Genomic DNA, 14,074 nt, shown 5'->3' with positions numbered 1-14,074 from the left:
GGCAAGTGGTTGTTCCAAGTGAGATCATCGCCGGCCAATTGATTGCGCATCGGGCATGTTTGGCGCGCCGGAGATGCTCCGCTTTGGGGCCGATCGTCTCCAACTTTCAATTGCCAGGCGTTGGTTGGTTTCTCTTTGGCTTCAGCTCCAACGCCCCCATTTCTTTCCCACCGCATCATGCTGCAGCGGTGACTCCTGCAGACAAGATGGCTGCCGCACCATCTTCCCGTCCTTTTGAATACCTCGAAAGCCTTGCTGGCACCGTTTTCTACAAACTTTACCAGCAGCCATCAACGGCTCTCGCTATTTTCAGGCGCATGCTGCCTGATCTGGGTAGGTGTCGCATGTGCCTTCACCACCCACCCCCCCGGTGCTTCATCATCAACTGACTGGTTGGCCAGCAAAATGCTTCGTCATGGCACTTCTCTACCTAAAAGATCCGCTCCCCGCGGCGGATCTAGAGGCTTGGGTTAAATCGGAAAGCTTGAAGTACGTGCGGGTCAAGTACCCTGGAAGATTTCCGCAGTGGTTGTGATTAACACGAGCTTCGCACAGAGAACGCGACAATGCGCTCTCCATCCTAGGGAGACTCCACATTTTATCCAACACTGTCACAGCGGATAATGTCCGCGCCTACAAAGTCACCGATCCCTTCGCCACCTCGTTGCGACACGCTCTCACTGGCGCCGACCAGACACAATCCTTTGGCGTCCTTTCACACGTGCCTGCCGGCTCGGAAGTGTCGATATCTGATTTAGATGAATATGCGCGACGACAGTGGGAAGGTGTACTGGGATACATGGTCGGTACTGGAGGCATGGGAGCTCCCCAAGTGACCCTCAGCAAAGGCGTGAAGGAGCTCCTGCAGGCGGGTCATCTGGTGGAGATTCGAGATCGTCGTGTTGAAATCACCCAGGATGGGTTCGCCTTCGTCCTGCAAGACGTCAGCACGCAGGTGTGGCATATCTTGATTCTCTACGTCGAGAGCGCCAGCGCCATCAAGATGGACAGTGTGGAGGTCCTCTCGTTCGTGTTTCTTCTCAGCAGTCTCGAACTTGGAAAATCATACGAAAAGAACCACCTCTCCTCCAAACAACTGCGTATGCTCACCGACCTTGCCGACTTTGGTATCGTCTATCAAGAATCGCCCGACGCACCGCGGTTCTACCCTACCCGTCTTGCAACCACGCTCACGTCCGACTCCAGCGCTTTGAGCAATCCACTCTTGGGCTCCCTCTCGGGACCCGCCGGCGAAGCCTCCAGCAAAGCGGGTACCGGCTTCATTATTATCGAAACCAACTACCGTGTATATGCATACACTTCGTCTCCCCTACAGATCTCTCTTATTGCGCTTTTCACCACACTGAAATACCGCTTCCCCAACCTCATCACCGGCAAAATTACCCGCCAGTCCGTCCGCCGGGCCGTCGAGATGGGCATCACCGCCGACCAAATCATCTCCTATCTCTCTACTCACGCCCACCCGCAGATGCGCAAGCACAATGTCTCCCGGTCGACATCAAATCAGGCCGGGATACCCCCGTCAGTCCTCCCTCCCACCGTGGTGGACCAAATTCGTCTCTGGCAGCTGGAGCGGGACCGTGTCAAAGCTACGTCCGGCTTCCTATTCAAAGACTTTGTCAGTCTGGCAGAATACGAGGCCCCATGCCGCTATGCAGAGGAAATTGGTGTTCTGGCATGGAAGTCGGATCGCAAACGCATGTTCTTTGTGACGAGGCATGAGCAAGTGGCTGCGTTCTTGAGGAGCCGAAAATAAAATTCGGGGGGGTGGGGTTCCTCAACCCCAGCAGAAGGTGTTGGCTGAGATTTCTTGGGCTGAAAAGAGGAATATATATTATTATGGCAACTTTTGGCTTATTGCGTTGCATAGAGGGGGGGCAGCTTGGCGTTCTGGCTTCTCGGGAACATTTTATGAAATTAATGATATATAACCCACCCAATATTGGAGAATTCGATTGTGGGGTGAGGGCTTGCAAACTGTATAATAGCTGGGAAAATTCAAAATAGAAGATACTAGGGAAGGTTGTGATCAAAAATAAAATAGACAAGGATCATTTATAGTGATATAACTCAGTAGAAACTGTCTGTCCCTTCCAGCGCAAGCACGGCAAAGCCACCCACACATCATAGTAGTAGTTATATAGTACTAGTACTACTACAACTGAGGCAGCACCTCTGAATATCGGATGCCTCCACCAACAACAAATCAAAACACCCCAACCATCTCTACTACTCCCTAAAACGCACCCCACAAGGCCCATGAGCCGCCTCAAACGCCAACCCAAACGACCTAAAACTCCGTTTCGCGTCCTCCGACATACACGCATCCTCTATGATCATGAATGCCCTCCTAAACCTCCCCGTAATCCCTGTATCTAACCCAGCAAGAGCCGCTACCCGCCGAGAATACCCATGCCTCGACACGCACAGCTGGAATATGCTCGGTGGACTAAAGCCCGTCACGGGATCTGGTGCATGAAACAAGTCTGAGTACAATATGGCATTGAGGACGGTCATGAGTCGTCCGAGCCAGTATGCGTTTGATTGAGTTGTGTAAATGGGTTCGAGACGCGTACATGGGGGTGTGCTTTCTGCTGTGGTGGTGGATGTTGAGGATAGTGACGGTTGTGTTCTTTGGGGGAGTCGTGATGGGAAGGGGGAGGAGAGACGGTGACGTTGAAGTGGTCGTGCTAGTTGCTGAGGCTGTAGTGGTGGTAGGGTTCTCCTTCTGCTTCCTCTACTGGATGCTGGGTGAGGGACGATGGGTCTTGGGAGGTGCGAAGGGAACGGGGTCGGACGGCGCCTGGAGGAGGAGGAGGGGGAGGAGGAGGAGGAGGAAAAAGGAGTAGGAGTGGTCTCTTGGTTGGGATGGACTTGAGGTCGGGGGGTAGTGCTTGTGCTTGGGGATTCTCTTTCGTGTTGATCTTCGTCTTCGGCTTGGGTTTGCATTGCAGGTAGTATAGCTCTTATAGTTGTGTATGTCTGGTTGGTGGTGGTGTAGCTTTTGGAGGTATGGAAATAGGAATAGTTGAGATTGTATCTGCTTTTTGATGGCTCTGGGCGATTATCTGGGTCATATTGATACTGTTGAGAGAGGGCAATCCATGTTCTGGTTGATGAAATAATATTTGATACCGTACTCCTGGTCAATGAACGTGTTGTGTCTGGGCTATCTTCCTTGTGAACAAACCACAGATGGATCAGTCAATATCATCACTCAACTTGAGGAGGAACCAGAGTCACTCTCACCTGCCCTTTGTAGTATGAGCACAGAGAGCCTGTTTTGCGCGCTTGTTTGTCTCCTTACCACCTTGTAGGTAGCTTTGCTGTCTATGGATGAGAGTAATAGTTTGGAGGTTTGTCGGATGTACTGGACATCAAAGAATAGTATGGGATCCTAGTAGAACAGAAACTAGTAGGGGATCACCCATAGATGTGGGTTGTGATGGCTGCAAATGGAGCAAATTGTTCTTCTATTGCGCATGTCTCGATTGACTTGTCAATATATTCAGGAACAATCAACAATAGAAAACCGAATAGAGGGTGAATAACTGTAGCAAGACCTCAGGCAATACAGGATTATGGCTGAAATACGGTCACAAATTTGGCATTTCTCTGTGAGTGATCAGCAGATAGTATTCACCGAAGTTAACTAATATCTTCTCTTTCGATAGAGCAGCAGATTCTGAATACTAGAGCACAATACAGTCTATTCGTGCCTGCCCAGCCTAGCACTACTGCAGAAAATCCAGCTCACAATACTTCACAGTGCGAGGTAACAAGTTAGAAGCCTATTTTATCTTTCAAGAAAAGGCTATCGTTTATAGCACCCCTGCCTTCCCGTCTTTTCCAAATGTCAATCGCGTTCACTCCAAAATCCATACTATCACAAGAGCCACTACCTTATGCCCCAGAGCCCTTCTACTCTGCCTAATATCATTATATGGATATCTAGTAGAGCCAGAGTCTCTCCTCTGAGGCTTCTTTATTGAGTATGTCATGGCCTGGGTTGACTCTGCTAACTAAGATTGATCAATTACTACTATATGGGCCAAAGTATGACGCCTCCGAGTACCTTCCCGGTTTAGCCGCAGCAAGAAAGCTAATGTATATTTCTAGTGTGAAGATTCCTCTGTTGGTTTTGTCTCCTATGGGGTATACACTACGACTGCAGTAGGGTTTAGCGTATTGTAGCATAGGAACGAGACAGGCAAGGGTGGTGAAAGTACTGTGACTGGGGTGTTTTGAAGTTGACATGGAATGCTTGAATTCCAGAGTGATAGAATGCATTCGACTATCAAATACTCTATCCTCGACCCATAATATCATGAATCTTCATGTAGGAACATTCCTCTCACTAGAAGGCTCCTTCATTGATTGAAATACCCCCAGCAGGGTACCAGAGGAGAGGTATCAATCCCCGGCCTCTACTACCACCTCTTCCTCCTCATCCGCTTCGCTTTCATTGGGCATCAAACTTGATCTGAACTTCTTAAGTACCTGGTCAAACCGAGATTCAACAGCAACAGCAACAAGTAGGAATTGAAGGTCACAAGTTTGAGTGGAGATTGAGCCACATGGCTTGGTTAGTGACTCCAAATGAGTGAGTATTAGAATATGTGTCACCAGTCACGCTTCCATTCAACCGACTCAAGGTGCACTGCAGCTTGAGCACCTAGCTCCATGAACGAGTACCTCAATTCTGGAGGCCATTCCCCAATATTAGTGTCTATATGGTCGAACAGCACGGAAATCCCACGAAGATGAGGCGTGCAAGATCTCCACTCCCCCAGCCATGTCTGAAGCAGGATCAAGACTGCAGAATCCGTCCATTCATAGATTGGCCAATTGCTATTATAATCTCCATCGTCATTCTGTAGTCCCAATTCGTCCGTAATGGTCAAATATTCGATATTTCTTGGGACCACATCCTGCAATCTCTTCGTTGTGTCCTTGGCAAACCCGACGAGGAATGCCAGGGGAACTTGAAGTCTCTTGAGCCCGTCGAAACCTACCATCGCACACAGCGAGCCCTCAATCTTGACGGCGGGATAGCACTGCTCATTGCCTCCAATTGGGGCTTCAGCTAAGATTGTTAAGTCCGTTAAAGTACCTCGAACCTGACATAATGCGGCCGCGATCCGATCAAGATCGACGATAGGCAAAACAAAGTCATCTTCCACGCCATTGTCGTAATACCAGGCCCACCGAAGGGTTTTGAGATTCGGCGTGACTGACAGCAAGTCACCGAGATATGGTTCCCGTACCGCGGTCAAGTCAAGCGAGGTAAGTTTGGAAGGGTCAGGTAGGTGCGCTGCAGGCCACGTGAATGCATCCGGGTTTCCAACAGCGATGGACATGCGTTGAACATTCGGGAGATAGAACAATGGCAGGACATTGGTGTTGTTCTTGGCTCTATCCCGAGGAGTTGGCTTTGGCTGCGGGCCGTCGTCACCCACGACGCGGTGGAAAGAGACATCTCGGAGATTCTGAAAGGTGGGTAGCCTGTAATCCAGAGGTCTGCATAGGGCTGAGTTGAGAACCTTTCCGACAACTTGACTTTCTTCAGTGAAGATCGGGCCTAGAAACAAGCACCTGAGATTCGAGAGTTGTGCTATCAGAAGGGCAAGAAGAGCATCAATCGTACCCTGGTGTAATTCCCGTATCCAGAGATCGCTGTAGGGCACCCCAGTCCCCTGGACGAATTCAATGTGTTCGGTCAATTCGGAGCTGGGAACGGGTATCTTAGGAAGAGGACCTGCTGTTTTTCGAGCTCTGATGCGCATGCCATCCAACTGAACATTTGTGATGTAGGTAGCTAAATGTGGCCTGCATGAGATCGTGCGTAAGAGTTGAGTGATCGGGGGAGATGAAGTAGCTTCCCGCCAGAGCCACTGGATGTTTGCGTAGAGAATTGGCTCGACTTGGGCGCGCAGCCCTTTATTGACAAGGCTAAGTTCACGTAGTTCACTAAACGTAAGTGGCTCGAAGACCAAGTCTAATACTTCAACCGGGCAGCTCAGAATCCCTGATGCCGCTTGATGCTCGGACAGCATTGGGGCAAGTTCCACGACTCTTTCGTCTGATTCGATAGGAAAGAAGAATTGGCGACTGTTGTCCTAGGAGAAAGTAGAGGTTGAGTAGAGAAACGGAAGAGTGAGAGAACTGATGCCCTTGTGATGTGATGAAAGCCTGGGTAATAAATCCATTGCTGGAACCCTGGCTGCCAAGTAGTAGTTAGTAGATCGATGGATTCGGCAATCTCCCGAATTCACTCGATCCTCGAATTCCTGCCAGCAGTTTACGCCTAAGGCAGGCAGTCATTGACTGCAGTCTCTATTTCGTCCCCATCAAAAGAGATTTCTTTCGTCTATATCTAAGAATAGGGGAGATTATTCGGGTTGTACTTATATTGCATTAACACATTAGACCTATCTCATATGTAATTAAGCTTAAGACATGCTCATACACCTCATTCTCTAAGCTGGAGTGACCTTGAAACAGCTCCCAAAGAGAGAAAGTCGGCGAGTCGATCAAGTTGAATGGTCAAGCCAATCTCAAGAAAGATGATACTGCTACTGCACCGGACTGTTTCTCCTCCTCCTTCACCTCCTTTTTGTCTGCACTCTGTGCCCGCAGATTCTCGAATTTATTCGTTAGCCGAACCCGCCTCGGCAGCACCCTTAGATTCGACCCCGATAACTGTGCTTCTGCTGTGGGCGTTGTATCTGAACGGTGATGGAGTGACTGCATTTGCAACCCCAAGCCAGCACTGTCCTCAATATGCATCGTTTGTGACGGCTGTTGATCTTCTGTCTGGTGCTCTTCTGAGCGGGACCGGGGCCCATCTGCTGCATCGGTGCTCATAGGATCTGAACTTAAGCTTGAGCTTGGGTTTGCCTGCTTCTCGACTCTATTATGGGAAACCTCCTTCCGGCTCAATACCCGATTTGAAGGGCGACCTGTAACCACCACCGGAAGCGACTTGTGAGTATTTTCTGGCTTGCTGCTACCATGGCCGCGCGTTGAAGCCGGAAGTACATTGGTTCGTCTCAACTGGACTCGCTCACTGCTGTGGCCTCGCTGCGGGAGCGGTAAGCCTGATTTTCTTTGCTCCGATGTTTTGGTACTACCATCATGGATGCTGTCGCTTCGACTGCATACTCCATGGCCATCCTCTGATGGACCAGATTTCGGATCGGCCCCTTCATATCTTTTTCCAGCAGTATAAGCTCCGCCCAAGGAGGAAAGCACACTCCGTCTCCCTTCAAGCTGGTACATCTCATGCGAATACAGATTCGAGGTTGGTGGCTTGACAGGAGTGGGAAGTCTGGAATAATTGGCATGGAGAGCCTTTTCTCCCATATTCAGTTGGGGGACAGGGAGCGAGATATCATGTAGACTTAGAGATTGACTTTCGTTCTCCTTGTGAGATACGGAGATCCACTCTTCATCATCTTCTTCAAGCTTTCCTTGTCCTTCCTCTTCTGCTCGAGCGGAAAAGGTTTCCATGTCTTCTGTGTCTGGAGGTAGCATCACTGCTCGCTTGATTCGTTCTCCCCGCACTGAACGGAGTTTCTTGGTTGGTGTGGATGCTGATGAGCTGGCTTCTGTGGTAGATTTCGGTGTTTTGGGAGTGTTTGGTGGATGAAGACAGGTTGTTCTGGCAAATGTGCTTTTGCTTAGAGAGTCCTGGTTGCGGTTGCTGTGGCTGGCTTGGGTGTTCATGTTGCCTGAGCGGCTACGACGACCTCTAAATGCACACTTGAGAACTTGAAGAGGACTAGCAAGGAGGGACTTGCGAGTTACCCGTTCAGGCATAATGTGTTCAGTATGGCCCTGGATCTTAGGATGTGAGGAGTGTGATTCAAGAGCGCTGGAGACCTGGGTCAACTGCACTGCAAATCACAGAAGATGGTCTACTGTGTTATTAGTTTTGGGCACACTACAACAGATCGCGTGAAGTGGGAATAGTGACGCGTCTCGCCGCTATATTCACTTAGACACGGGATATGTTGGCTGAAATTCACGTATCAACCTCGTGATTGTGGAGCAATATCATCAGCAGCATTAGCAACAGCATCCAATGGACATGTATGCGTGCTGCTCAGCTCACTGGACAGCAAAGGAGGCTATACTATGGGGTGTATGGGATAGGTAGGGCGCGATAGCGTCGAGGACATGCATTCACGCAGCTTCACTGCAGCCCTTCCGGCTCCAAACTCCAATGATATTGATATCGCTTTCTAAACAGTATAATGCTGAAGGAGAGTGGATAAAGCCGAGGATTGGATGGACGATCGGTTTCCCGGCGCGCTGCCAGTACCAGGTCTATAAGATAGCTGACCCCGGCACGAAGGCAGGAACTTTCCATTATTGCCCAGTAAATCAAGGGTATGCATTATCTATTCATGCATGCTAGCTAATCACATACATACAGATGCCATACAACGCCCATATTCATGCTCGACACCAAACACCGCATCAAGTCATCATGCCATGATAGTAAAGAGAACAGACACCGGCTCTACTCCGAGTCACTGTCCACCACGAAACCCGCGCGCATCCGTCTGCGATTTGCTGCTACAACCGGTACGTCGTCCTCGTCCTCGTCCTGCGCCATTGCTTCATCAGGCCTGTTCGAGTCCTGGTTTTCAGTCCCAGCAGAACCCAAGAGCTTCTCTCGATCCCGGCTGAATACCAAATCGTCATCAAAATTGAAGTCATCGGCCGCCTCCCCAGATGGCGTGCCCTCCCTTTCTGACATGGGTGATGGGGCATCCATGTCCCCCATCACGACATCATTGTCTTCGTCCACTTCGTTGGTTTGCTTCCCGCGGCGCTGCCGCTTGCTCTTGGCCTCACCTGTCTTGGTGCGAGTGGTTTGGCGCTTGCGTTGACCTTTCTTATCCGTTGGGTTGTCTCCGTCCTCGGTCATGCCGGTAAGTAGTGCATGCTTGATGCGCTGGGCTTGCTCTTTACGTCTCTGCTCCTCCAGGAGGAAGAATTCCTTGTCTGCTTCTTCGTCGGTGTCTTCGTCACTCGCATGCACATACAGGTCACTCTTGATCTTGGCGAGGCGAGCTCGACTGTTTTCCAAGCGCGCCTGTCGACGCTCCTCCAGGGTCTCCTCATCCACCGAGTCGTCGTCATCCTCATCATCAGAGTTACGTTCCTTGCGCTTTTTCTTCTTTGCTGTTTTCTTGGCTGGATTTGGCGCTGCCCGAGGGTTCGGCGGAAACAAGGGCCCGTCGGGCACCTCATCTTCACCCTCGGAGTCGTCCCCAAAGTGAATATCATGGTTGTACTGGTGGTCTGAAAACTTCTTTCCACCACCGTATTTCCTTCGTATCAGCTCACGGGGGTCCCGTCCAAGCGTCCCTCGCTTAGCCTTCTCGAAGTACTTGTCAATGAATGACTTCATCTCCCGGAGATCCTGGGCCCTTGGGGCAGAGGGTATGACCCAGGCTGCTCCAGGCACATCCTCCGCACCAAGTCGTTCAAGCTTGACCAGTGTCATGAGAAGACGGAGCTTGGCGTTGGAGAACATGGCCTGTTGGCATGAATCGTCGCGCGGTTTCACGGCTGCAGTTACGTTAGTATGTAGTTAAGATAGAAGGGAATAACAGCATACAAATCATAGGATTGGGTATTCTGGAACTCTCTGCACCCGCCTCCCGCAGGGCTTTCTCTTGTGTTTCCCAAGCCTCTCTCTCTTCAAATGCCGACCCCAACACATCACTAACCCAACTGACCAGATCTTCCTCCCCATCCAAAACCAATGCAGGCACTATGATACTGATTTTCTCTTCGATTGTATGTGCCTGTCGGGGATCGATTTCGAGTTCTGCTGGAGCCTTCCGAGGACGGGTGACTGTCTGCCGCTCGTGACCATATTCGAGGTAGAATGTAGTCGCGTTGATCTTGCTGAACAGCAGCTCCACGAACAGGGCAGGCCGTTGGTCGAGCCTCTTTGTCAATCGCCGGATGATCTGGCGCACGAGTTCTTCCCACTCCTTGAAGATCGGTTTACTCGAATCCAAAGGACCTGGGCCCTTAATCATCCGGTAGAAGAGGTTGATGATATCAAGTCGGAATAGCAGAACACTGAGCTCTTGCTTGAAGGCGATACGGTAGAAGTAACGGTGAGCGCGTTTCAGCTGCTCAGTGTTCAACTCCTTGTAGTGTTTAGTGAAAGCAACAAACGTGTCGACACATTTCTGATTGCAGAATTTGGCGGCAAACCGTCTGAAATCGAATTTGCGCTCTTTAGACACTCGTTCTGCTTCCACCCGGTCTTCGTCTTCAGAGCCATTCTCTTCATCGTTCTCGTCATTACCAGCGCCGTCTAAATCTTTGGCTTTGCGTCTGGCACGTCGCCGGGATCGTACTTGCATATCGAGGTTCTCCTTCGAATAACGCTCCAGCATGCGCAGGAAGACGTGGGTGAGTTCGGTGCACGCGTCCAGATACCCAAACGGCTGATCTTTGTATCCGCGAATGACAGCGAGGACACGGTCATGGGTAGTTTCTTCGTAAAAGATACGGTTTTGTATATTTTCAGCAATCTCTTGGTCCTCTTCGAGCGGAGACTGGGCCATGTCCTGCACGGTCAACAAGATCTGGGTGAAGCAGCGCATCCCAGCGTTGAGATCCTCCCAATCTTTATTATCCAGCGCATACTGCATAGCGCGATTCAAGAAGACGAAGGTTTCTTGGTTCAAAACACCCGCAACGAGGCCAAAGCTATCGGGCTCCAGCTCCTTTGCCGGCTTCTCGCTCTCTGCATGCTTCTTGCGTTGGCGTGCCCGACGTGCGCGCTCTGCTTCAAGAAACCAGGCAGTGGTGTAAAGGAACTGGCGCGTGTTGATGTCCATGACACGGTCTGCTTCGCGTTCGATTGCCTTCCGTACATGAGTAAGAAGGGGGTTAAAGCCTGAGTCCAAGAACTCTTCCACGAACATCCGTAGGTTGTTGGAGGCAGTCGAGGTTAGATGGACCGGAGTGCTAAAGTCATTGTGCACAGTCAAATCTTGTGGCTTTCGCCGAATTAGCGGCCTGTTCCACTTCTTGGTCTCGTCCATCTTTTGAAGGGTCGCCTGGCTGTCTTTGAGCACGTTCTGCCCGGAGACGGTCGAATACTTGGCGTCATCGCGCTTAACCCAGATCATGGTCCCAAAGCGTCCATGTCGAGTTGGTGCGTTCTTCGCGTACTCTCTCCGCAAAGACGACTCCTGACGCAGCAGATCGTCTAGCTCGTCCGTCCGTTTCGCCGTTCGTTGCGCATCATCCATGAATAGCTTCTCCACATTGACACCCCTAATCAGATGGAACAGTATCTCGAGAAGAGCAACATCTTGCATGGTGAAATCGTCGCCAACGTTGGAGCACATGGTCAAAAGGAGAGCGAAAACATCTTGATCTTGGAAGGCGTTGATGGTTGCGGATCTCGAGGTCTCCTCTTCGTCGCCTTCCGCCGCGAGACGAGTATTGGGCGTTATCAAAGCGATATTCCGGAGGAGGTAAAGCAATAATTTGAGGATACCTTCGTCGCGGGTCGTTCGCTCGGATCGTGGAATGGCCATGCTGGGGATACCGACGCTGATGATAGTTCGAAGATAGCTAGTGCTAGCATGACTGAGTAGACCTCGCTTGTATGAAACGTGGACATGTTGTATGTATGGTATATGCCGATGATGGTTGATTGTCAATTCCCCGTGCAATTCTACCGGCCATGTCAAAGGGACAAGCAGCTCTACTGCTCTCTGTTAAAACTCATCGCAGTATTGCAGCACATGGCGTCACTTACAGCATGCCAATGCGATCCTAGACATATACTTGGTTTGTTTCTTGCTGTTCGCCCATACAGCCAGGATGGGTAACAAATCCCCGTTGACGAGATTGGCCTCTCCCAGGCATCGTGCTACATCCATCCGATTATGTTTCTCATCGTATAGCTTCAGCCAGCGCTTGATATCCCGGAGACAAGCCAGGGCATCATCACCCAGCACGTACTTGTCTGCATCTTCACCATTGAAACCACCCAACTATAAGCCAACAATCAGCTTTGTTCCTACTCTATCATTCAGGCCTGGGAGGGGGTTTACTCACGGCAGTGACAAGACTATAGACATGGGCGCGGACATCGGGGTCCACGACCTGCACGTCCGGTGCAGACAGCACTGGTTCTTCGTTCTCCATGCTGGTTATGCACACCTTGTATCATTTCCTCCTCCTCACTATCATCCTCTGCTCAGTGATCCTACGCGCGCACCCCTAAATTGGCCATCAACCAATTATAGCGCGCGATTCACGCGTCGACGCGTCTCCGCCTTTTGGTGTCCCGGATAAACCGATTAGCCGGGAAAGCCGCGGGTAGCCGATGACGTCGGATCACATGAGAATGGCCGAGGCCCGATGCATCTCCGTCGCTCCGTCTATTTACTATCTGGTTACTACTTCCCCTCTTTGCTAGATCTGCTCCGTACCATTGATTAAGAGTCATCGTATCAAGTTAACAAAATGCTATCTTCATCATTGCGCACCCTCGGCCGCCAGGGCCCCTCAATGGCCTCGCGGGCCTTCAGCACCTCTCCCGCCGTCCATGCTGCCGAGGTTAAGTCGCTGGGTGTGATAGGAGCTGGGCAGATGGTCAGTGACGTGGACAATATGATGTTCCCTCTAGTATAGAGAATCAGGAAAGCTAATACCCTATAGGGATTAGGAATTGCTCTTGTAGCTGCCCAGAAAGCCCAAGTCCCGGTGACTTTAATTGACAACTCCCAAGCATCTATCGACAAGGGCCTCAAGTTTGCCGGTAGAGAGCACCCACTCTTCCTTGTTCTTCTCTCTCTCCCTCTCAGCTTCATCCCAGCTCCAGTAAACTAAACCACTTCACTCTCTCCCAGACAAACTTCTCGACAAAGATGTAGCCAAAGAACGCATCACCCGAGACGCCGCCGACGCCGCCCGGGCGCGCATCACCCCGAGCGTGAAAATGGACGACCTCTCCACCGTCGACTTCGTTATCGAGGCCGTCCCCGAGATCCCCGACCTCAAGACTTCCATCTTCTCCCAACTCGCCCAGATCGCCCCTAAACACGCCATCCTCGCCACCAACACCTCCTCCATCTCCATCACCAAGATCGCAGCCGCCACCACAACAGACCCCACCGACCTGCAGGCCCCCTCGCGCGTCATCTCCACGCACTTTATGAACCCCGTCCCTGTGCAAAAGGGCGTAGAGATTATTGCGGGATTGCAAACTTCCCAGGCTACGAAAGATACCGCTATCGCTTTTGTTCAGCGCATGGGTAAAGTCGCTTCCGTTTCTGCCGACTCGCCTGGTTTCCTGGCGAACCGGATCCTCATGCCGTATATCAATGAGGCGATCATTTGTTTGGAGACGGGCGTTGGGGGTCGCGAGGATATTGATAATATCATGAAGACGGGCACAAATGTGCCTATGGGTCCATTGGTGTTGGCGGATTTTATTGGTCTGGATACCTGTCTCGCCATTATGAATGTCTTGCACCAGGAGACCGGGGATAGTAAGTATCGGCCGTCCGGGCTGCTGAAGCGTATGGTTGATGCTGGGTGGCTGGGCAAGAAGTCTGGAAAGGGCTTCTATGATTATTGATTGATTCAAGCAACCAATCAATCGTTCTTTGTATCTATCCAGCAAGCGAACGTTGCGATATCCCTTGTCTCCTGTGATGTCTTAGAGAGACTATGTATCCTGGTTAGGTGTATCTTATTAATGACAGATTTGACGTTGCATATTTACCGTGGCCAGATACTACTGGTGATAGCATACGTCGAAGTCACATTGTTTCACTCACAGTACCATCCAGGAGTTTTCCAGCAACAACTTATACCAGCTACGAGTTACAACTCATATACTATTCCTTCATTACCACTATAAACCGGACAGCAAAACGTATTTAGTGAATAGTTCATTCTCGTAATCATAACACGCTAATCGAACACGACTAGACATAGGAAAGCTAAAGGAGTGTGCCGCCGATATATATTTCGACAAAGAAGAAAAAAA

General features: G+C 50.6%; 5 protein-coding genes across 5 annotated transcripts; 2 read left to right on the top strand and 3 right to left on the bottom strand.

Moving 5' to 3' along the window:
- Window positions 1–206: 206 nt before the first annotated feature.
- Window positions 207–1,777, top strand: ASPBRDRAFT_49830 (TFIIH/NER complex subunit TFB2; the record flags this gene model as incomplete). Its single annotated transcript, XM_067626430.1, has 3 exons — window positions 207–333; window positions 402–489; window positions 556–1,777. 3 exons carry the CDS (start codon window positions 207–209, stop codon window positions 1,775–1,777), a joined length of 1,437 nt encoding a protein of 478 aa, XP_067484043.1.
- Window positions 1,778–4,492: 2,715 nt separating this feature from the next.
- On the bottom strand, window positions 4,493–6,077 carry ASPBRDRAFT_60492 (uncharacterized protein; the record flags this gene model as incomplete). The annotated part of the gene is made up of 1 exon (XM_067628246.1): window positions 4,493–6,077. The coding sequence occupies one exon, from the start codon at window positions 6,075–6,077 to the stop codon at window positions 4,644–4,646; it is 1,434 nt and encodes a 477-aa protein (XP_067484042.1). The 3' UTR covers window positions 4,493–4,643.
- Window positions 6,078–6,416: 339 nt separating this feature from the next.
- On the bottom strand, window positions 6,417–8,195 carry ASPBRDRAFT_215090 (uncharacterized protein). Its single transcript, XM_067621961.1, has one exon. It carries the CDS (start codon window positions 7,840–7,842, stop codon window positions 6,568–6,570), a length of 1,275 nt encoding a protein of 424 aa, XP_067484041.1. The 5' UTR covers window positions 7,843–8,195; the 3' UTR covers window positions 6,417–6,567.
- Window positions 8,196–8,324: 129 nt separating this feature from the next.
- Window positions 8,325–12,254, bottom strand: tof1 (putative DNA repair protein (Tof1)). The gene is made up of 4 exons (XM_067628243.1): window positions 12,133–12,254; window positions 11,831–12,068; window positions 9,656–11,779; window positions 8,325–9,606 (listed from the first exon to the last, which is right to left on the bottom strand). Exons 1-4 carry the CDS (start codon window positions 12,220–12,222, stop codon window positions 8,549–8,551), a joined length of 3,510 nt encoding a protein of 1,169 aa, XP_067484040.1. The 5' UTR covers window positions 12,223–12,254; the 3' UTR covers window positions 8,325–8,548.
- Window positions 12,255–12,578: 324 nt separating this feature from the next.
- ASPBRDRAFT_35958 (3-hydroxyacyl-CoA dehydrogenase family protein) lies at window positions 12,579–13,936 on the top strand. The gene is made up of 3 exons (XM_067623412.1): window positions 12,579–12,672; window positions 12,739–12,838; window positions 12,930–13,936. Exons 1-3 carry the CDS (start codon window positions 12,589–12,591, stop codon window positions 13,658–13,660), a joined length of 915 nt encoding a protein of 304 aa, XP_067484039.1. The 5' UTR covers window positions 12,579–12,588; the 3' UTR covers window positions 13,661–13,936.
- The last annotated feature ends 138 nt before the right edge of the window (window positions 13,937–14,074 follow it).

This window comes from Aspergillus brasiliensis, assembly GCF_001889945.1.
Source record: "Aspergillus brasiliensis CBS 101740 unplaced genomic scaffold ASPBRscaffold_1, whole genome shotgun sequence".
NCBI classification, from domain to species: domain Eukaryota; kingdom Fungi; phylum Ascomycota; class Eurotiomycetes; order Eurotiales; family Aspergillaceae; genus Aspergillus; species Aspergillus brasiliensis.
This window is presented reverse-complemented; position numbering and strand designations above follow the sequence as displayed.